The sequence below is a fragment of the Pipistrellus kuhlii genome, unplaced genomic scaffold, assembly GCF_014108245.1.
Source record: "Pipistrellus kuhlii isolate mPipKuh1 unplaced genomic scaffold, mPipKuh1.p scaffold_m20_p_1, whole genome shotgun sequence".
Lineage (NCBI taxonomy): Eukaryota > Metazoa > Chordata > Mammalia > Chiroptera > Vespertilionidae > Pipistrellus > Pipistrellus kuhlii.
The window spans coordinates 9,147,691-9,169,794 of NW_023425404.1; the positions used below are offsets into that span (position 1 = coordinate 9,147,691).

At 44.5% G+C, this 22,104-nt stretch overlaps 1 protein-coding gene across 15 annotated transcripts in view; it reads right to left on the reverse strand.

Moving 5' to 3' along the window:
* NRXN3 (neurexin 3) overlaps positions 1-22,104 on the reverse strand; it is a 1,462,974-nt gene that overhangs the window by 1,379,692 nt on the left and 61,178 nt on the right. For all 15 annotated transcript variants that reach the window (XR_006740652.1, XR_006740674.1, XR_004986670.2 and 12 more), the window contains exon 2: positions 17,092-18,470. Coding sequence is in view for 11 of the 15 variants with exons in the window: in XM_036430072.2 (XP_036285965.1) it covers positions 17,092-17,800 (709 nt within the window). In the remaining 4 variants the exon portion in view is untranslated. The remainder of the gene's footprint in view (positions 1-17,091; positions 18,471-22,104) is intronic.

Below are 22,104 nucleotides of genomic sequence, written 5' to 3' on the forward strand. Positions count from 1 at the left end.
TCTATTGCACTTATCACAATTGTAAGAATACATTTATTGGTTTTCCATAGTTGTATTTTCTTCTAATTTTAAGGTTTATAAAGATAGGCACCAAAGCTGTTTTTATACCACAGATTATGTTTGTCAACCAATGTTCTTTTGAATCAATCAATTCTCTTGAGCCATATATATTTTCTCAGTGTAATATAGGGGAATAGATGCTAGACTGAGTTTAGAATATCTTGACTCTAATCCTAGTCTGGCCAATTTCTAGTTGAGTGGTCTACTGTATGTTACCTTGCCTCTATAGGTCAGTTTCACAAAAGGAGGGGATCAGACTGTGATGCTTAAGAGGGAGGAGGGGTAATCAAATGTATGTGTTGGAGGCAGATATGTAAATCAAATCAATCTTCATTTTACAATTTAATACAAGCAAAAGATTTCTACCAATGCTTAAAAAAAGGCCTTTTAGATTCTGGGATTAAGCTGACAATAGACCAACAGCAACAAATTATCACTTAGGGGTCATGGGTTACAAAAAGATTGAGAAAATATGTGTTTCTAATTCAAGTAGTCCATGGTTTAATGAAATGGCCCATGGGATGGAATAAGACACCAAGGATAAAAAGTAGGGTTCCAGGACAGCCTGTATGTTTCTCTTTGCAACAAGTGTCTGAAACAGGATCAAAACCAGTCAAAATGGAAAAGATCAGAGTACAGGTCATGAATAGAAGAAAGGTGGTACCATGCCTGCTAGAGGCACTCTCACTGGGCCAGCAGAGAACAGGGCTGGGTTGCTAATGGCTTTAGGATCCACTGTTTAAAGATGCCTAATTGAAGAGAGGGCAGAATGGGGTGAGAGCACAATCTCCAGATCAATGCTCAGACCCGTTTCTTAGGTGGAGAGATTGCTCCCTCTCTTCAACTGCAGTCCTCTCATCTGCAAAATCAGGAAAACAATAGTAAAACCTCCTGCTAACAGTGGTTGGGATAATTAAAGGAAGTCATGTTTGTAAGCACTTATCCCACTGCCAGTAGAAATCACTTCATGAGCATTAGTTCATCACCATCATTATTATTAAATTTAGTCAATTGGAATAAGCAGGTGATAACTGATAAAATGTCCATGAAATTAAGCTAAACTCAGCCCTAAGTCCAATGGCTCCACCTGTGATCCTCAGCCAGCAAATTCAGGCTGGGAGAGCTGGTCTGAGAACTGGGTCCACAAAAATCCCTGGAACCCTGTGAGTCTCTGGAATATCTATCTTATCATACCCCTGAACTTCACAAAGTCTTTGCTCTGCTAGGTATGAAGAAGCCACTGTTATGTTGTTTCTCCTTTCAAAGCATTCATCACTTAATATAATTGTATGGTTAATTAAGCATGAAGGCATACCTATCTTGTTCATCACTCTACAACCAAATGCTTATGACACACAGTGGGTACTCAGTAAGTGTATGCTATTGTTGCAGGAGGCAGAAAGAGGTACTTTTCTAGAAACATCACCGTGTTTCAGTAAGAGATTCCATATGAGCATGCATGCTCACGTAGCCTCCATTTCTTGGTTCCCATTACACGCCAGCTGGGCCCCTAACACCTCAATTTCTTCTGCTTAGAAAAATGTTCAAAGGCGTTCCCCTTCCTCCAGAGGCTCCCCATTCTGACTTACGCTGGATAAGCAACTTCAGATTGCTGAACAGCAATAAACAACACAGCTGGGTGAAAATTCCCGTGTCCCAAAATTCCTGGAAAACTGTAATGCACAGCAAGCACTCAGAACACGCCCCCACCCTAGTCTCCATCCCTGCAGAGTTGGCAATAGGAGAAAGGCAGCCAGCAGGCAACCAGAAACCCAACCTCGATTTCCTGAAGAAAGTATTTCGTTTTCTTTCCAAGCACCCCAGCCCAGGGCAGGGATAGAGAAAGCACAAGTAAATTAATTACTAGCACTTACATCACTGGCTGCTGAGCCAGGGGCTTTCATGCCTCCACTGTGATGGATCTGGTTCTTACAGCTCACAGGGGCCAGAGTCAGAGGACTCTCTTCCCTAACACCAGAGGAGTGTGGCTTTGAGCTGAGCATTAGTGCTGGTACCCCTAAGAGTTCAGTACTCAACTGCAAGAAAAATGTAGCCAAGGCATTTCATGTTTAACATCCATAGTCTCAAAGAAAAGCCAAGTACAAATCAGAATGCCAACATGCTGATTTTAGCCAAGTCACCTCATTCATCTGGGTTTATTTCTTTCAAATAATTGAGTCCTTGATTCCCATTAGATTCTAATGCTCTAGGATAGGGGTGTCGAACTCAATCAGAGAAGGGGCCAAAATCTAAAATCCAGCCTAAATCGCGGGCCGAATGGTTTACTGAACAGTCATAAACTGTCATTGTGATGGAAACGCAGCGGAGTGCAGTGATGACAGCGCGGTGCGGGCCACATTGCAAGGCCTGGCGGGAGGGATTTGGCCCGCGGGCCTTGTGCTTGACACATGTGCTCTAGGAGTTAAAACTCCACCATGAGAAGAACGTCCAAAATCCTTCAGCTTTGTCAATGATACATGAGATTTAAGTCTCTATTTGAAGACGTTTTCTCAAATTTCTATTTGTAGAAATTTTCTCAGTTACCTCATTAAATCAAAGGTAGAAGAAAGGCCAATGCGAATGGTCTCTGAAATTAAATTATGTCATTTTTATGTCATTTTATTCTAATCAAATGCATCCCCCAACTTGAACCAGGTTAAGAAGGTATACTCTTCATTGTTTAACCAGTAAAAAACTTGAAGGAACTTTCTTTTGTTCCTAGTTTCCTTCTATATCTCTGGTCATCTGCTTTAATCTATACCTTTTCTTCTACTATTATATACTAAATATTAAGGTTCCTAAAGGTTTTGAGGTTAGCCTTCATCTTTCAATTATACTCCTTGCCTGGACAACCTCATCTGTGTGCAAGCCTTCCTTCACCCCCTAAAACAAGAATGCTAACATCTGGGCCAGCCCTGTCCTCTTCCCTAACACAACCATTGCTCCTACTTGCTTCTGCCCATCTCCCTGCAGGTGTCCTAAAGGTTCTGAAGAGAACTAAGGATATAGACAAACCAAATTTGATTATTACCTTTACCCCCACCTGTACCCCAAATCTGCTCCCCCCACTGACTTTTCTGTTCTAGTTATATCTACTACCAGAAAATTATGTTATCAAAGCTCCTCTTCCCCTTTTTAATAAATCAATAACAACTTGTAATAATGGCTACTATTCACTGAATGCTTACTATGTACCAAGGATTTTTCTAAGCATTCTATATGCACTAGCTCATTTAAGCCTCATAGCAATCCTAAATGATGGACACTATTATTCCCATTTTACAGATAGTAAAATTGAGACACAGAGAAGTTAAGTCCTTGGCCCAAATTTGCACAGCCTAGTGTGTGTCAGAGCCAGGCAGGCTGAGCTTGAAACACTAAAAGTCACTGCCTTGCCCTAACTGGATTGGTTCAGTGGATAGAGCGTCGACCTGAGGACTGAAGGGTCCCAGATTCGATTCCGGTCAAGGGCATGTACCTTGGTTGCGGGCACATCGCCAGTAGGGAGTGTGCAGGAGGCAGCTGATTGTTGATGTTTCTCTCTCGTTGATGTTTCTAACTCTCTCTCCCTCTTCCTTCCTCTCTGTAAAAAATCAATAAAATATATTTTAAAAATAAAAGTCACTGCCTTTCCAATTATTAAATTTCTCTCCTTAATATCTTGCAGTCAGTACTTCTTCCATTGCTACCCTCACACAGTACAGACTCTTCTCTCATCAAAACCACACAAAGTCTCTCCTACCCTCCCAAATTGCCATCCAACTTATTGTGCAAACTACCCCTAGAGCTCTTTCTAACATTTAAATCTGACTGTCAATACTCATCTGAAAAACTTCTGATGGCTCCCAACTGCAGAAAGAAATAATGTCCAAAATCTTTACATAGTGTTTAAGACCCCCATGCCTAACTCCTTTTTGTATTATTCTCCTTGGGCCTCAGTCCTTCAAAGCAGCCACATTAACCACTACAAACTACTGGAAACAGCATGCTGTTATTTCATAGGGCTATCCCAAATGCCCCTTCCTCCAAGGCTGCTAAATAAAGCTCCCAAGTCTAGCCCAATAGTTTCCACTCTGTGATGTCCTCCAACCCAACCCCCACCCAACCAGGATGGAACACTCCTCATGAGCTAGTCTGCAAACACCCAACCTGGTGTATTAGCAGCTCCAATGTATTTTGCACCTGTTGGCCTGACAGGCTTTCCAACTAGACCATAAGCTCCTCTAGGGCAGGGGCCACATAAGAGGCATTCATTCCATGAATATTAGAAGAATGAACTTATTCCAAAAACAGAAGGCCTATTTCAATAAATAGAAGATTATACATCACCAACTGCTTTGCCAGTGTTTGAAGGTACTACCTCAAATGTGCTCAGGACACTTACATTATACTGGAGTTTGGCAAGATCATCCAACACAATAGCGTACAAGTCATTTACCCTTGTGATGGTAGGGCTGACTGGGGCTGCAACTCATTGTCGCAGCTCAGGATCACAAGAGAGTATTGTACTGCATATGGGTAGGAAAAGACCAAATTTCAAGATTCAAAGTATGGTTTCTGTATAATGCTATCACTTTGCACCATTGCATAATCAAAGAAATCATAAATGGAATCATGTTAATTCAGGGACCATCTGTATTAGTAACTCCCAACAATGAGGCCTCAGAAGGAGGGAAGTGTGACCACAATGCCTTCCTATGGGACCCTCCAAAATCATCTGGCCAGGTCAACCAAGACCATCACACACAGGGCTAATGTCAGAGTAGAGACACCCAACACACACCACTGGCATCAGGAACCTGAAACCTGCAAGCCCCAAGGATGAGAAAGCCAAGGGTAACTATAAATGATTAAAAAGAGAGAAATGAAGACTTAAGTGGCTTCCACACCTTTCTGATCAAACTCCCCCATAGAAAAATAATTTTACTATGTTCTTCCAATAGACATATATTTTATTTATAAATAATTTGCATTTAAGTTAACCAGACATTTTTATTGTCTTTCCTACATCCCCAAAGAATGGCATTGAATGTGTCCCCTTTTCAAGGCCACTGATCTAGAGCATAATCTTCTCACCCCCTGAAAGATAGAGGATATATGTGATCGAACATAAGGGTGGACCTGGCTGCTGAGATCCCAAAACCATGAAGTCCGTGTTTTGGAGGCACATACACACCAGCACCCACTCCTGACAGGTGTCACTTAACCTGCTACACCCTTCCAGTGCCTGGGCTTGACAAACTATGGATTTCATGGTTCAACAGCTCTAAGCATCAAAATTCTTCCTCTGTAACTCTGATCCCTTCAAGTGTCCCGCACTGTAACCACTCCCTCCTCCATACAGCAGCTCTTCCGATTCCCGCGGCCAATTATCCTGTCCCCAATGAGCCTTGTCTTCTCCAGGGAATCCATGCTAGCTAATGGGACCTCTCCATCTCCAGTGACGACAACATGCCTGCCTCAAACAGTGATTCCACATGCATTTACATGGTCCCAGGCTGACTACTGCCTATAATTATTGCAGGAAACCATTGGTTTGTAAACAGCAACAACAACAAAGTCTTTCTAGTCTGTCCTCAAGTATATCAAACCAAGTGGACTGTATATGTACAGATTCAATGAAAACTTTCCCAAAGTAAAAACACCACCTTTCCCATTAAAAAAGAGAAAGCTTTTCCAATGGTGGTCCAGGCCACTGTGGTCCAAGTCATATCTGATCTTACTGATTAAGTTATCCAACTGCCATTAATTAAGTTATCCAACTCACATTCCTGGGACCCTGCATCCATCCATGACCCATGTTAGGGAGCACATAGACATATACATGAACACAGACAGGTGTGTATGCATACAAAACATGATTACATACTCATACACACACACAATGTGTTTTATTAAGACAAGTAACATTTATTGAGCACCTGGTTTTTGTTAGATATGTGGCATTTAGCACCCAAGCTATATGTGCAGTAATTAACAAAGGGAAACAGGGTTCCACCTTGATGTCATGTCTTACAGTTCTCAAAGAGAGTACCTCCTCACATATGTTCTGACAACAGGAACTGGGAGACATAGCTGAGCTACTGCAACTGCATTAGGGATGTGAAAGCCAAAGAGAGCCAAGAGACACATTAAAATGTAGCCACTGGTTATATATTCTACAAGAGGGGGAAATAGCACTGATCTGCATTAATACAAGGCTGAAAATGCAACATCAAAATAAGCAAACAGCAAAGTTTCTAGAGCAACTAAAACCCAACATCTTCTTCCCCGGAGGCCACTACCACATGACTGTGAGATGGTCAGGCCCACTTCCCAGCACATGTGTGGGGCCAATGGCTGGACAATAGAACCTCAGAGTAGAAATCAGTGACTGTGGGCACATTTCAAGGCTCAGACTCAAAATGATGTCTGTGGGCTTTGCTCTTAAAAGTAAACTATTTTTATTGATATCAGAGAGGAAGGGAGAGGAAGAGATAGAAACATCAATGATGAAACAGAATCATTGATCAGCTACCTCTTTCATGTTCCCCACTGGGGACTGAGCCCACAACCTAGGCATGTGCCCTGACCAGGAATTGAACTGTGACCTCCTGGTTCATAGATCGACCCTCAACCACTGACCCATACTGGCCAGGCAAAAGTAAACTATTTTAAACCACAAAATTATAGGACAGGTCTCCTTTCTTTGCTGCAGTGTCAGTAAAGGGACTGTCAATGGGAAGGTGGCTGAGAGGCAAGACTAGCCTTATCCCCTTTGGGGTGTAAGACGGAATTCCAGTCTATGACAATATGGGAATAACATCCTCTAGCCCTGCCTAATCCCTCTCCCTGGGAGACTCCTGCTCAGCAGTGCCAAAAACACGCGACACCAGGAACACTTGGCAGAGTAGAAGCATTCTTGGACAGGGCTTATGCTTCCAAGGCCAGTTTCCAGGAGCAACTACCAATACTGCTCCATCCCATATCCTCATCTTTTATTTCAAGCACCCTGTTAGACTTCTTAGCAAAATATTAGTGTCTGTTGGGGTGTCTGACCCTGGCTGCCAGGATGGGCTTGTCAAGCAAGTCTAATACAATTCCATTTTCCTCTGTTCCTCAGCTTCCTAGAACTTGGCATCTCATTGCTGAGCCATTAGAGATGTCTAAGGGCCACCTTGGAAATTCAGAGATGCTGAAAGCTGGCTGCGTATGGAGAATGATGGTACATCTTAGGGGATGAAATGAGGCACAGATTACAAAGCCAGAGATGGCCTAAACATGATTCTTTCAGAGTGCATGCTCCCCAAGAACAGAGTGACTACAGCATGAATCACCTGCTTACATCAGACTCTCTTTCCACATCAATGCCTCCTCCATTGTTTAAGATTAATCACAAGCAGTTAATTCTAAATAACTCAGTGGTGTGTGCACCGCTAGTGCCATAATACAGAATCCCTCATGAATTTTACCTTGACACGGGAGTTATTTCCTGCAAAGCATCATACAAAAATGTTAGGACTCACCCACAAGGCCCACTGCAAAGGTCAGATTGCTTTCATTAGAATTAGGACCCAGGAGGAAGTGGCTGGGAAGCTGACTTTGGCCTGGGGTAGGAAGAGCTCACTCCCTGAGAGCAGTGATCAGAGATACATTAGGCTGCCATGGAAAGCACTGAGCCCCCTTCACTGAAGCTGGGGTGGGGAGAACAAATGTTCAGTGGAAACAGGATGGGAAAGGAGTAATTAGCTCCCAATTAGTTAAAATCCTCTCCAAGCTTATTATCTCATGATTCTTCACTGTGTGCCTTGGTTTCCAGCACACCACAAAGGGCAAAGCCATGATCAGAAGGCCATATAAATATCGGACCGTCTTCTACACAGGTCATGGGATCTGTGCGTGCTTCATGCTGTACAAGAGGAAAAAAACTGAGAAGGGGTTCACAGAACATTGCCTCAGCCTCAAACTCCAGCCCTGTCTTTCCTGACCCAGATCAAGCAAATACAATGTGGAGTGACTAGTCTTTTAAGAATTCCATGGGTAAGAGCTTAGCACCCTGGGAGCCTACTCTTCCCCATTCCCTAAGCCATCCAAAGGTAACCATGACAGAGAAGGACCCCTTCTGAACAGGAGAGAAGCCTGAGAGAACGTCAAAAATAATGGAACCATAAGTGTCCAATGACTTCCCAGCTTTTCCAGCTTGGATCATGGATAAATGATTTCAGCCATCCCTCTTTACACTTCGGGTACTTGTTTCTATTTGAAATCAGCATATTAAGTAAATAACGAGACAGTCACACTACACCGTCTCTATTCTCCAGGGGAGGCAGGCTGCATATTGTCAATCATCGCTGGAGGAGCGGAATTGAACTTCCTGGAATGCACTGCCCGCTGGAGTGGAGACACCACCCTCAAGGTGCCTACCGTCACCGGAGTACTGAGACTCTGTTCTCATAGGGCTTTGCACTGGCAAAGGGGACCACTTCAGGAAAACCAAACTGGCTGGCGGGAGGCAAAACTGTCAGGAGAGGATTGGATACATAGAGTTTCGAGGAAAACTTGAAGGCAAAGCTCCCCTGGGTCATTTTCTTAGCTACAAAGATACCATGCTTAAATAAAAGCCTCAGTAAAACCAAAAGGATCCTAAATGCATTGCACAGCTTAAGCTGGGAGCTTCAAGTTGCCTACAGCTCATGTCGCTGCCTCTCTTTCATCTCCACACCTCCAGGCCCTCGAATACTTTTGCAGAGTACAGGAGTACAACGTTTCCCCCGAACGAGCTGAAAGCATTCCCAGGTCCCGGGACCACATGCAAAGTCAGTTTTATCAGAATGGCACTAGGTGGTTTGGCTGGATGGCTATGAGGTCAATTTGTTTCTAAAAGCTGCCGGTACTGGTTCTTGGGTTTAAAAAAAAAAAATTAACTTTGGAAAGTACATTATTTAGGAACATTGTGGACATCAATGGAGGTTTGAGAACAGATATAGACAATGACACATTTAAAGGGGGCTCTGTATTGCTTTTAAATAGGTCACCCAAAGACATCAATTTCTGGAGAACAACAGCAGTAATGACAACCCACTGGCACTGTCAGTTCCCAAATAGATCACGGAGACAGGCCTACAGAGCCATGCTGCCTGCCTCTCCTCCATCAGCCACATCCTGTCAACTGTAACACAGCCCCCCACCAAGCCATGGCAAACCAAACATCGAAACTTCAGCTGGAAAAATCTCAGGAGGGGGCCTAGGAGGTTCCCTCTGTTCAAATATTAGCTGGTGCCTTTAAGTTTACTGCACACATTGTACTCACTGGATATCCTAGATGTCCCCCCTCTCCCATGCCTTCCCAAACCATATTCCTACGTGCCCTCCACACTCCCTCTTCCTGGCTCTTCCTGCCCAGTTGGTTATGAAGTGAAGGACAATTTGTCTGTGATGAAGGGCCATAGGTCATTGGGGAGTCACACATACACCCAGAGCAACATTGCTGTCACTGGACAGCAACACATCTTCTTAACAGAGGCGGATCCACAGAGCTGGAGCTGGGAGATTGTGACCTTGGGGATTTCTTAAGGAAAAAAAAAAATTATAAATGCAAAATAAGGTCAAAGGCCGTGGAAGGGGCCCATGGAAGTGAGGATATATGACAATTTTAGTTTCATTGTAAATCTGCCTCTGTAATGATCCTCCCCACCCCCCCTTCAACAAATACAAAGGAAAAGAGGAGAATAAACACAGAGAAAGGGAGTTTGGTTTTGTTATCTGTGGAGAGAGTCAGAAGGCAGCAGGGGAGTGAGAAGGAGTCTGACAGAGTAATCCAGGAACTCAGTCCTTTACCGCCAGCCCTGGGTGGGGTGCTGGGTACTTCCTGGCACCTGGGAAACCAAAAGTAAGTCTGCGGAGGTCATGCTGCTGGGTGATGCTCCAGTGTGGTGTAGTTCGCTCCAGCTGCCTTGGGACCCATGGGTCCATCCAGACTTGTTTTCAAACCAGGGTCTTGAGGGTGAGAACTGAATGCTCGAAATCATTCATTTCATTCTCTTATACTCTCATAGTCTCTCTCTGTGTGTGTCTGGGAGGAACAAGTCTCCTGGGACTGGCCTTGCTGATAACCTCCTACACCAGAAGCTTGACATTTTGCTTATCATCAGCATCCAGAGAGGCAATGCTCCATTTCTCCATGGAGACACATGCCACTTGTGTTAATTGAGAAGGGATCCTAGGAGCAAAAATAAAATGCCATGGTGAGACTCTGGGCTCTCAGGTCTGAGCCTATCCTCATGCCTTCTACCCACAACAGGCTTAAAGGCACCTCAAGCAGGTCTGGTCTTCTCATCTTTTATGTGGGATGGCAAGGCCTGCTTATCTGCCCCATCTGGTAGCTGTGGGGCCAGAACCCCTCGTTTGGAGGCAAAGAGCTCTGAATATACAATAGTCCAACAGGCACAACCCATGCTAAGTGACCCCATGCCCTCAGGCAGGGGTAAATAACAATGAAATTGGAGTCTATATCCTCCTGAAATCCTCCTCCTTTGATCTCTGCCACCTCTCAAACTGGGATGAAGAAAAATAGCAGAGGTGGGCTGGGATGGGGTGGGAGGGATGCTCAAAAAAAAGCTTCAAATCTGTGAAACTAAATTGACACATGGTTTGTTGTTATGCTCATCAGGAGTCCAACAACCCAGAGTCAGAACGTGTTCTTTCCCATGGTCTATGCTTATAACTTTATATGTTTTGTCTCATTTCATGCTTTCAATAGCTCCATGACGTACAATATCTTATTACCCCTGCTTTGCTGCAAGGCAGAATGCAAGGTCCTGTTAATACTATGGGGTCTAAAGCTAGACTGCCTAGACACAAACCCCAGCTTGCTGTGACCTTGTGTGACCTTGGATAAGTCACTTAACCTCTTGTCCCTCTACTTCCTTATTCTCAAAGTGTGAATAACAATAAAGAGTGTCAAGAGTGGTTGTGAGGGTTACAAGAGCTAATACATGCATGCAGGTAATACAGTGCAAGATGGAGTGAGTGCTCTATGATTGTTAGCTATTATTATTATTATTATTATCATTATTACTATTTAATAAAGATACTGAAGCTTCCAAACCTTCTTCAAAGACATACAACTTGTAAGTGGACAAGCCCAGATTTAAGTCCAAATCTTTTCACTCCTGAGCCATGCTCTTAACCACTACACTAAACTTTGCTCAAGTCCCAGATTCCTCTGCTCCTCAGTTTCCTCATCTGTAAAATGGGCTAGTGAGGATTAGATGAGACAACTCACCTAAGTTACCTAGGATGTCAGGCACAAGGTAATAGTAAATAATAGTAATAGTAATAATATCATTATTACTTTTGTCCAGGAAAGGGTACTGACCTTCAGAGCCCTGTCCAAAGCCTCTCTCACTATAGACTCATCTCTGGGGCTTCACTGCTCTGGACACCACTGTGAGGCCAATGACAGTAGGGCACTAGGAGTCATCAGGGAGTGCACCTTAGTCCCATCCCCCACACCCCACCTCTTTTATCCTGTGAAGGAGGGAGAGGACCCAGCTGATGGGCAGCTGCCCCAGGAACTGGGAGACATCTTTCCAGGGCAGCCTGCAAAGGGAGCTAGGGGACTTGAGGATAATTAGCCCCCAGCACTGGGCCTGTGGTGTCTCATTACCAAATGCAAATGCAAGTTCATGTGCCACTCAAGGCTCCTGGCAAAATGCCTGCTGACCCTCAACACTGCTGAATTTGGACGGAAGCATCTCCCAAACCCACCCCTGCAGCTGGTGTGCAGGCCCTGCAAAGGAGGAAGGCTGTTTTCACTCCATTGAGGGGGAACAAGGAACAAGGGTCTTATTTCTCTGAAGGAGGCATAAGTGGGGGGGGGGGGGGGTGTAAAAAATTGCTCTTCCCTCAGCAGCTAAAAGAGGGATTATTGGAGCAAGTGGCAGGCGGCTGCTCTGCCATTTAGCATACAGCATACCAGGAAATTTCATTTGGTAATCAGAAGGAGAGGAGAAAAAGGGAGCAATCAGACCCCTATTCAGGCTCCATTTAGTGACAGCCCCTGCTAGCTGGGCTGGTCCTACCTAAAGCCTGAATGCGTGGGGCACCACGTCTCAGAAGCAGCAGTCCTCCTTTGTGTATGTTTTAAGGCCTTGTTTCTGGGCTGCAGGCTCCATACCAGGGAGAAGTATTCTGAAAGAAGTCAGCCTTTACTCTCTGACTATTCAGCACTCCCCTTAGTCCTTCCCTGCCCCCTCCCCCCAAGCCTTTCAGGAACACAGATTAGGAACAAAGCCAGTTATGATTCTGGCAGGATGTGCAGGGGAAAGGGGGAGGGAAGATGATTGTGTTTTTACACGTGTGCAAAACAGAAGGATCCAGCTATGGCAATCACTGGTACTCAACTCCAGCATCCGATGTCTTTGGCCTTTGGTAAATGCTCAGGTAAGCATCTTCTCTTGAAACACCATTTCGTGTTAGTTCTGGCTTTGAGAAATGAGGGCAAAGTCACGAAATTATCAATAAAAAGAGAAATGATTAAAATTAACTTTCAGGAAGGCATACCAAGGCCACACAGTGGTGTTGAGCCATCAATCAAACCAACTGGTATAGGCTGTCAGCTTCAGACAGCAGGAGGCATGGGAGAGTAGACTAATGAATGGACACCACACAACAGTGTGCTTGTAATAAGGGTCTGACCCCTGTCACCAACACTCACCACTATACTTCACTGTAGGACTCCAACACCTGAAAACTTTATAGCTGAGACTCGAGATAAGCAACTTCTGGTTTGTATACCTGCCCATGTCAACAGGGGGGAAAAAAAATAGTTGGACCATGTACCAAGATTTGGGAGTTGAGATCAACCTGTGAGGTCTTCTCCATCTTCCCTTGACCCCACCCCACCTGCAACAAGCTGACATCATGCTAAATAAACTCTTCATGGAGATTAGTACTGAAATTTATACACCTTGGATGAATCAATTCTTCACGACCATAAGATTGTTGTGAAATTCAATACTTGTACGTTCATATTAAAAAAAACAAATAAATAAATAAACAAAAAAAAAAAAACAGTTAACTTTAAACTCATTTCAAGGTAATGACAAGCTCTCAATGACACATGAGAGACCTGTTCCCTAGAGGGAGCTCAGGATACCTCCTCATTTGTCCTGTGAGCTTCAGGGCTGCCCATAACAGGACAGGCTGTGCTAAACAAACACCAGGTGACTGTGCTGCTCCATAGCTTAACTAAATTCCCAAAGCAGATATATTTCATTTTAGAATCATTTTGAATTGCCTGCACTTCCATCCTCCATGAACATGACTGAAAAGGCAAAATTAAGTGGCAACATTAACAAACCTGAAGTTAAGCACCAAAATATTTTACTCATAAACATAACACAGAGAAGTAAAAATCTAGATTATTCTTCCTTCCATCATGTGCCAGAATGTGCAACGTTACCATAAATTACATTGGGGGTCTTGGAATGAAACCTTCCCAGGAAAGCTGTGTGGAATTGGGTCTGCAACTAGAGCCTAGAACCTTTCAGCAACTGACACAGAAGACACTGTCTGGAACCTCCTACCACTAGGCCCAACTCTCCCATAGCAACTATTTCTGGTGCCCTCTGGGTTTTAACCAGAGAAAACACCAATAGGGGATGAAAATAGCCCAAAGTCCATAAAAGAGATATGCATTCTTCCTGAAGGGCAACATAGAGACATTTTGGAGCCACTGAGGCGTAGAAAGCCAGAGAGGCCAAACAAACATCAAGCCCGCCGGCATGCTAGGAGCTAATGGCCCACAGAGAGGCTCTCCAACAGGCCCTGACCACATCCATCTGAAGCTTCAGGAGCCCACTCAACTCTTCTTGCTCTTGAACTGCTAAAGTACAAAGTACAAAATGAATCTTCCACACCAAATGCAAGCCCCCATGCAATGAAGGGGAAGGGCCCATCCGACACATTGGGACAATCAGATGCCTGGTACACGTGACTGGCTGCTGGGAATAAGTTTCCTGGTTTCAGTTCTATGACCTGTTCAGTATAAAGGGGGAAGAGGGGATGGGTGCATCCTCACTATTTGCTTCACCACATTATCTTGAGAAAAATGGGTAGGCAATTTTTTAGGCTATTTATCTTGTGTTATGCAGATATGCTTGACACTCAGCAGCTGCTGTGATTTTTCCACCTTAATATGTTACAGGTGAGTTTTCCCCATTTACTCTAAAAATTAACTGTGTGTGGCGAGAACAGATATTCTCCAAAAGCCTGTGATGCATTTTTGTGATTGATTAGACATGATGACAATTACCAGTATCAACAGGCTCCAAGTTACCAACAGTAAATTCTGATACTTCTCCAACAGCCTCCCTCACCTCAACCTCTGCATGGCTCTATTCCAGGCCAACCAAGTGTTCCTCTTACTACACAATTTATTTACTCTATTTACATATCAGGGGAATAAATGATCTAAGCTGTTTGCTTGCCTTCTACAAATAGACATATCAGTGCATCGCCACGAAATGATCTGAACCCTGTAGAAAGAGTCATTGTTAAAATATACATATTGAATTTAGCTATTAAAAATTGATCTTCAATCTGCTTCAAGGAAATTCTGCTATAGGTCACAAACACACACACACACACACACACACACACACACACCAAAACAAAAAGAGAGAAGACTGATTGTGTACATATATAGTATAGAGAATCTTCCTGCAGAAAAAGTGCTGATCCAGACCTGCCCAGAGGAAATGAGTTCTTTTTAAACACACAAAAAAAATGCAATCAAGTATAATCAGCAAGTTAGCAACACACTTGCAAACACCCTGGTCCCTAGAAAGGAAGAATGCCAGCTTTCAGTACAAGTTCTGGGAACTGAACAGATCCTTTGGGTGAATGAAAAGCAAGTGATCATGTCAGCATCTTCAGGCAGGACTTTCTCCAAAGCCAAACACTTTGGAACAGCAGTCAGCTCCAGAAGGCACCTGCTTGCAAGAAATGCTTCAGTAACCATATTCCTGATGTGGCTTTGTGGGTTGGGGTTGGGTTGGCCCCTCTTCCCCATCCCTTTTTCCAATGGGTTCATTGTGGGGTGAGGGTCGGGGGAACAGACGCCAGAAGAGATGACATACATGTCTAGCATCTGCCTCACCTGTAGCCCATTCAAAGGAAGTGAAATACAATGCCCAACCCAGTAGAAGAAAGAAGCAGCAGAGACCCAGAGACTCTCCTGTAATACCCATACATGACCTACACAGAGGCCTCCAACAAGAACCTGAAAGTGTCCTAGTCTCCAACACATATCACCTGTGAAATAAATTTAGCTTTGATTGTAAAAAATTGTTTAAATAGTAACTAAAGTTCTTTATCAACTACAACCTGCTTTTGGGGTTCAGCTCTTCCTGAGAAAGTTTGAGGAACACCTGCACACCATTCTCATTACAAATCTCAAGGGAGTGGGGCCTCATCTCAAAGAGATGTTGGGAGTCAGTGCTAAGACACTTACCTGGCCCCACCGACCTGATGTCACTCAACCTGCTGGTCCTGCACAATAGAATCACTAGGGAGCCTCAAAAATATACAGATGTTTGGATCCCACACTCCATAAACTTCTGAATAAATTTTCCATGTTGTCAGTTTTTAAACTCCTCCAGGTGATCCTAATATGCAACCAAAGTTGAGGATCACTATTATGCTGTGTACCATCCTACCATCTTCATGAAGGGAACAGCATGAGATGACTACACAAACATTTCCAGAAGAATCTAGGGTTTAACTCCAAAAGGATGAGAGGAAATGTAACTTCCTTGCCTCTTCCTCTTCCCAACCTCACCAAACACACTCCCATTTGGCCAGTTCTCACACACTTGGTCATTTCAGTGGTCTTTCCTATTGAAATCTAGACTTTAGTGAGTCCAAGAATCTGGATTTTAAGTAAAGCCTGGACCAATTCTCAGATCTAATCCCAAATAGTCAAAATTTGAAGAATAAGATGAGGGCAGCTGCCGAGATTGGTTTGGCTCAATGGATAGAGCATCGGCTTGGGGACTGAAGGGTCCCAGGTTCGATTCCGGTCAAGGATATGTATCTTGGTTGCGGGCATATCCCCAGTAGAGGGTGTGCAAGAGACAGCTGATCGATGACTCTCTCATCGATGTTTCTAACTCTCTATCTCTCTCCTTTCCTCTCTACACAAAATCAATAAAAAAAAATAAAAAAAGAAGATGAGGGCAGCCTTGGACAGTTGAGGGCAGTCTCTTCTTCCCTCTCCCTGGGAAGTTGTAATTGAACTTGGGATGTTCTCCACGGCTATGCTGAGTGTTGCCAGCTCCCTCAGAGGCTTGGCTGCACATGGGTCCTTCTGTGCCTTCCTGTACTGTTCTCACACATGGAGAGGAGAGGATAGGAAAGAATAACTTCATATAAAAAAAAAATCCTAGTGCTAGAATAAGGAGGCAAGACAGCCCATCCCCAGATGCCTCATGCATCCTCTAGATGCCTCCCAGAATATTGTGGGAGGAGGGGTACGGTTGAAGGACTGGGTTTACAGTGGAGCCAAACATGGACATGCAATCCATCCACCCTACTTCTTCTTGGCACAGGCATTCCTTATGCTGGGGATTATAAGAAGGAAGTAATGAGGAGTTTCCCATCTATCCCCAGGAGTCCAATTCTCAAGGGATTAGGAGGGACAGAGATAACCATTTTGCCAATTTTCTATCTGATTTCTTGCCCTGTGTTGATTCTGCTAAGCTGTGCTTGGGTGGAAGGAGCTGAGCTGGGCACAGATTCTGCAGTCACTTCATCCAACCCTTTGAGTACAGCCAAATACTGAGTAAGAAGCTCATGACTGAGTAGCCAGGATTCTCTTTCTGCTGATAGCTGATGGATTTTCCATTGAGAGCAAGCAAAGGATTTTCGCCAGCTCCTTGGGGAAAGCACTGGATTATCTAACGTGCAGCTAAAGATGCACTTCAATGTGTACCAGGGCTCTTGGCCTTCACCCAACCCATTGAATAGGAAGAAGGAAGAAGGCCTTACCTTCGGAGCAGAGCTTGCCACCATAGCCAGTGGTAGAACAGTCACAGGTGGGATGGCCATCCAGGAGAAAGCAGATCCCCCCGTTTTCACAGGGACGGTCGCCACAGGGTCCCTCGGCATCCAACTGGATACCCTGGCTCCCCAGAAGCCGAGGCTCTGAGTTGCCGTACTTGAGATCCAGGATTAATCCCTTGAAGCCGGGCATAGCCTGTACTCCCTCCAGGGTCAGGGCAGAAGGTCGTATGTCTGCGGGGACTCCGCCCAGGAACAAGTCACTGACCACCTCCATGTAGGGCCGCTGGGGCTGCAGCTCGCCAGACCGCCCCTCGCCATCCAGCACCAGCAGCGTGTTCAGGCGATCGCGGCTCACCATGAGGAAGTGCCAAGTGCTGTCGTTCACCTGCTTGTCGGACAGCACAGCAGTCTCAGTGCAGTCCATGCTGAGGCGGAGCTGCACGCGGCCATCCACCAGGGAGAGGCAGAGGAAGTCGCAGACACCGCCATCGTCCAGGTAGAGGAGCAGCCCCGTGGAGACATTGGTCTTGAACTGGAAGCTCAGGTCGCTGCGCGTGCTGGCATCCCAGCGGAGGTAGCGGGCCCACTGGTTGGGTAGGCCCATGAATTCTAGGCCCAGGCAGAGCCCCAGCAGGGACCCCAGCAAGACGCTGGCCTTCAGGGTAAAGAACCCGGAGTGCGCGGTGAAACTCATCTTGGCTGCAGGGACTAGACAGCTCAGAGGAGCAGACAGCCAGGGACCAGCCCTCAGGGGACGATTCCCCCTTTGCAGAGAAGGGAGAGAGGGAGAAAAGATGGGTTGGGGGACAGAGAGCACACAAGAGGGAGAATCACACAATATTGAGAGGGTGAGGAAGGAGGAAAGTGAGATGGGTACAGTAGCAAGAAATTCAGAAAAGAGCAGAGGAAAGGGGGCAGCAGAAGAGAAGGAAAGTCAAGTGGAGCCGCTGAGGGCCTGGAGTGAAGAGCAGAGTGTCTTTCTCCAAGAAAAGATCTCAGCTATCCATGTGGATCCGGAGGCCTTGATTCAAGGAGAAGAGGAAAGTGGTGGGTGAGAGCCTTCAGTAATGCACTCCTCCCAGTGGAACCCCAAACGCCCCAGCCGGAGAGGCCAGGGAGAGGGCTGGGGTCCGAGGTGCTGTGATGGAGGAGGAGTGGGCAGTAAGGTGAGCCAGGTGACAGGTAGAAATAGGCCAAGGACTAATTCTGAAGATCTTCCTCCTAGCAGTAGGAGGCTGCAAGGAGAGGGGCAGCCAAAAGCTGAGTGCTCACACAGAGCCCGGCCCTCAGCAGAGCGGGTGCAGACTCAGGCTTCATGGTGTGGGCCAGAGGCAGTCCTGCCCATAACCTGCTTCCCAGGATTCCTGCAGGGAGAAGGGAGTAGGGGAGAAAGGAGAAGAGAAGAAGATTAGGGCATGTGTCAGGAAAATATTGCATCCCAGTTCAAAAATATTATTGGCTTGTGAGCCAGGTTATTCTAGTGATTCCCACAGTGCTTGGTGCTTCAAACATGACCCCCAGCTCAGCTCCTAATAATGCACCCAGTTTTTTCACATGCAAAAATAACATAAAACCACCAAAGCCATATCAGCACATTTGTACAATATTCATACCACAGGATCGCATAGCCAAAGTTTATTTTTAAGGTAAGTGTTAATGTTGTATACACTCAAATACAAATAAGTAATTTTAACATAAAAATGACAGAAGGTTAGTTTTTTTGTTTTGTTTTGTTGGGGTTTTTTTTAGATTTTCCTTTTCCAATTTGATAATGTTTGGGTGTAGGTAGCCTAAGACAGATTCCCTACTTTAATTTTTGATAGAAATATTTATAAAAATCAGCGAAAATACATTAGAAGGTGGATAATAAGCAAAAGAATTCTTGTCTCTTACTAAATGGTAGGGGGAATGGTCAAAATATGTGCTTTAGGATCAAGTTTGAATACTAGTTCTTATAGGTGGGACTTTTAAGCACATTTCTTAACCTATTTGAGATTCTATTTCCTCATCTGCAAAGGAGAAAAAAATTACAGTATAACCTCTTTACCAGGGTGGAGAGAGGATTAAATGAGATTATGTATGGGAAGATCCTAGCTTGAGGATATATACATAGTAGATGCTCAATGAACACTAGATTCCTTCCTTTCTTATGTCCAGATAGGAAGGTATGAGAAGAGCAGCCATTGATGTATGATGTATGTATGAGTGCATACGTCTGTGGAGTGAGAACAGTATATTAAAACACAATTTTTTTTTTAATTATGAAAACTTCAGAATGAAAAACAAATAAATAGTTAAGGAATGTCACAGACATAGAGCATGTCATGTGTATTATATACTGGTTGGAAATGCACCAGCATCCAGTCAAGAAGGTGATTTGGTTCCTGAAGGCAGGCTCTGGCTGATCTAGCTGAGTGGAGATGTCTCTGTTCACATGAGAGCAATGAGCGTAATTTCCAAGAGCTGTGCAAGTTGCTGATTAATTGGCATATTTGATAATGCACCATGGTCTCTGTCAGACCACTACTGTTCACTATTTTAATGATGACCAAATCAGCAAAGCTAGTCATTACCCTGACTATGAAGAGGAAAATGCTGTTCTTTAACTAGGAACACACACTTATTTCCACTGAACAAACAAACCCAATCAACAAGAGGCTGGCTGAACCCATTAAGAAAAACAGTTGTTCTGTAAAAGGTCTTGTCCACACATTGTGTTTCCAATTGTAAAATGGGCACCTCCAATGGTGCAACAGATGCTTAACTTGACCATGGACACAGTGATATGGAGTGCCACTTATACAGACTGGTGAGAACCAACCGTTAAAATTTCAGAAGTTTTTGAGCTGGTCAGTGTCACTTTGGTAGCATGAAGTCAACTATGCTAGGAGCATTCACACATGGAAAATAGGCAAACATTATAAATCAGAGTCTTTGGGAAGGTTTGATTTAAGGAAAGCCTTGAAAGATGGTGAGGGAACTAGTCAGGAAATATAACAGAAGAATGTTACAAAAGTAGTAGTCTATGCAAAGGTCTTTAAAAAAAAAAACAAAAAAAAAAAAAAAAAACAAAAAAAACATAGGTTGGTATGTTGGAGGCTGGTGCTGTTGGAATGGAATGAGTGAAAGACATGAAGCCAGAGGTGGCTATCAGGAACTGACACATAGCCCAATCTCTTAGAATGTGCTCATTGACAGGAGGTATGGCAACCAAGGCAAAAGGCAACATCCTAGGGGAGAGAAGAAACCCTTGTCCTGAAAAGAGGACTCCTTCTGGGCTCAATAACTGCTGCATCTATGTATTTCCTCAAATAAAATTATTGAAAAGGGTCCACTTTTGGAAAATGTGTTCAGAGGATAGCGGCTCTCCTTCCTCCTCTTCCCAGTTGATTTACATACACTTGATTTAGATACGGGGGAAGCTAGGCAGATTTGATCATAAAATGAATGCCTCTCACAAGGGGTACCCCAAGCCTGAAATTATTGATGAGCTGAGCATGTAAAAATAATGTCATACATTATGGAGTTCACTGTGTGTGAAACCAAGAAGCTTGTAAGTGCTTTCACAGAGACACCATCCTGGCTGCTCCACCTCCCTTGCCCTTTTAGACCAAGGAGTCCACAGGCATCCTTAGGGGGAGGCAAGGACATACAGATGGAGGGCCCAGTGTTATGGATGAGCAGAGACATGGGAGACCTCTACATGAACAGTCCCCAGAAACTTCTTGAGGCTGGTCTATACTCAATTCACCCCTGGCTTCTAAGAGTCATTATTTGTCTATAAATTAAATGACTTGCTCAATTCAGTTTGTTTATTGAGCTCTGTTTCCTTCCAGACACTGCTATATCAAAGCAGAATAAGAAACCATTTCCACATTCAAGGTCATCAAAATGTAGTGGGGCCAAATGTAGAGTGGAGACACGAAGCACAGCAATGAAGAGCCCAGGCTCAGGAAACTTAATGAGGAGCTCCCTGAGGCAGCTCTACTTCACCATGGTGCCTGCCATGAGATCTGGACATGGAGTGGAAGCTCAGGGAACATGTGTACAAAGAATGAAGCATAAAAAGAAAAGCTGAAGAAAATTCCTGGGGATCAGTTGACTTCTGCTCCATGAGAGCAATCCTAAGCCCCCACATTTCTCTGGATGCCAACCTCAGATGGCCCCAAAGGGCAATGCAGCACAAGCCTAGTGATCTGGGGAAACTCAAAAATTAACTAAGCTGCCCAGGAACACTCCCCTGTGCAGAAGATCATGGGAATTTACCCAGCCTGCTCTAGGGTGTTCACACTGTTCTGTCTGCTGACCTTCTCTTATCTGATTCTCCACCCTTCCCTCTAGCCCAGCATTGAAGGTACCAACATTCCCCTGCCTGCATTATTGTGAGTGATCAGAAAGTCTGACAGAAAAACCAAGCTTTCTTTCCTACAGAGGCCAGAAACAATCTGATTTCAAGACTGGTGACATCAGAATTGGGTTTATTCAGCCTTTACAGCCTTGGGGGTGCCCACATTCTCTCCTCCAGCCCTTACATTTATTTCTTGGATTGGGAACATTCCAGGGGCCACTGGGAAATTGCCAAAATGGCCAAAAGCTAAAAATCCCCTTACATTAAGTATCACAAGCCTTGAACCAATGGCTCATTTAACCTTTGGCCTTCCCTAGCCCTTTAATAGGCTATGCCAAAGCTCAAGAAATTAGAAAATGGGAAGCAGAAGCCCTCCCCATCCAGTCAGCCAACTAAACTACCACTCTATCTGGAGCCATAGGATGGCCCATGCAGCCACGAGTGTAGTGGATTTGCCCCAGAGCCTGCATGGACTATCCAAGCTGGTGCAGAAGCTCAAAAGCAGTTATCTGTTGTGTGGAAATCTAGCAGAAAAGGAAATGTGAGTGGCATTATCTAATTGCCAGCTAATTTACATAATTATTGAACGGCATGCTTTTTATGTGGGGTTAACATCTTTGCTAATGTCTCACTATCCGGCTGCTTAGGAG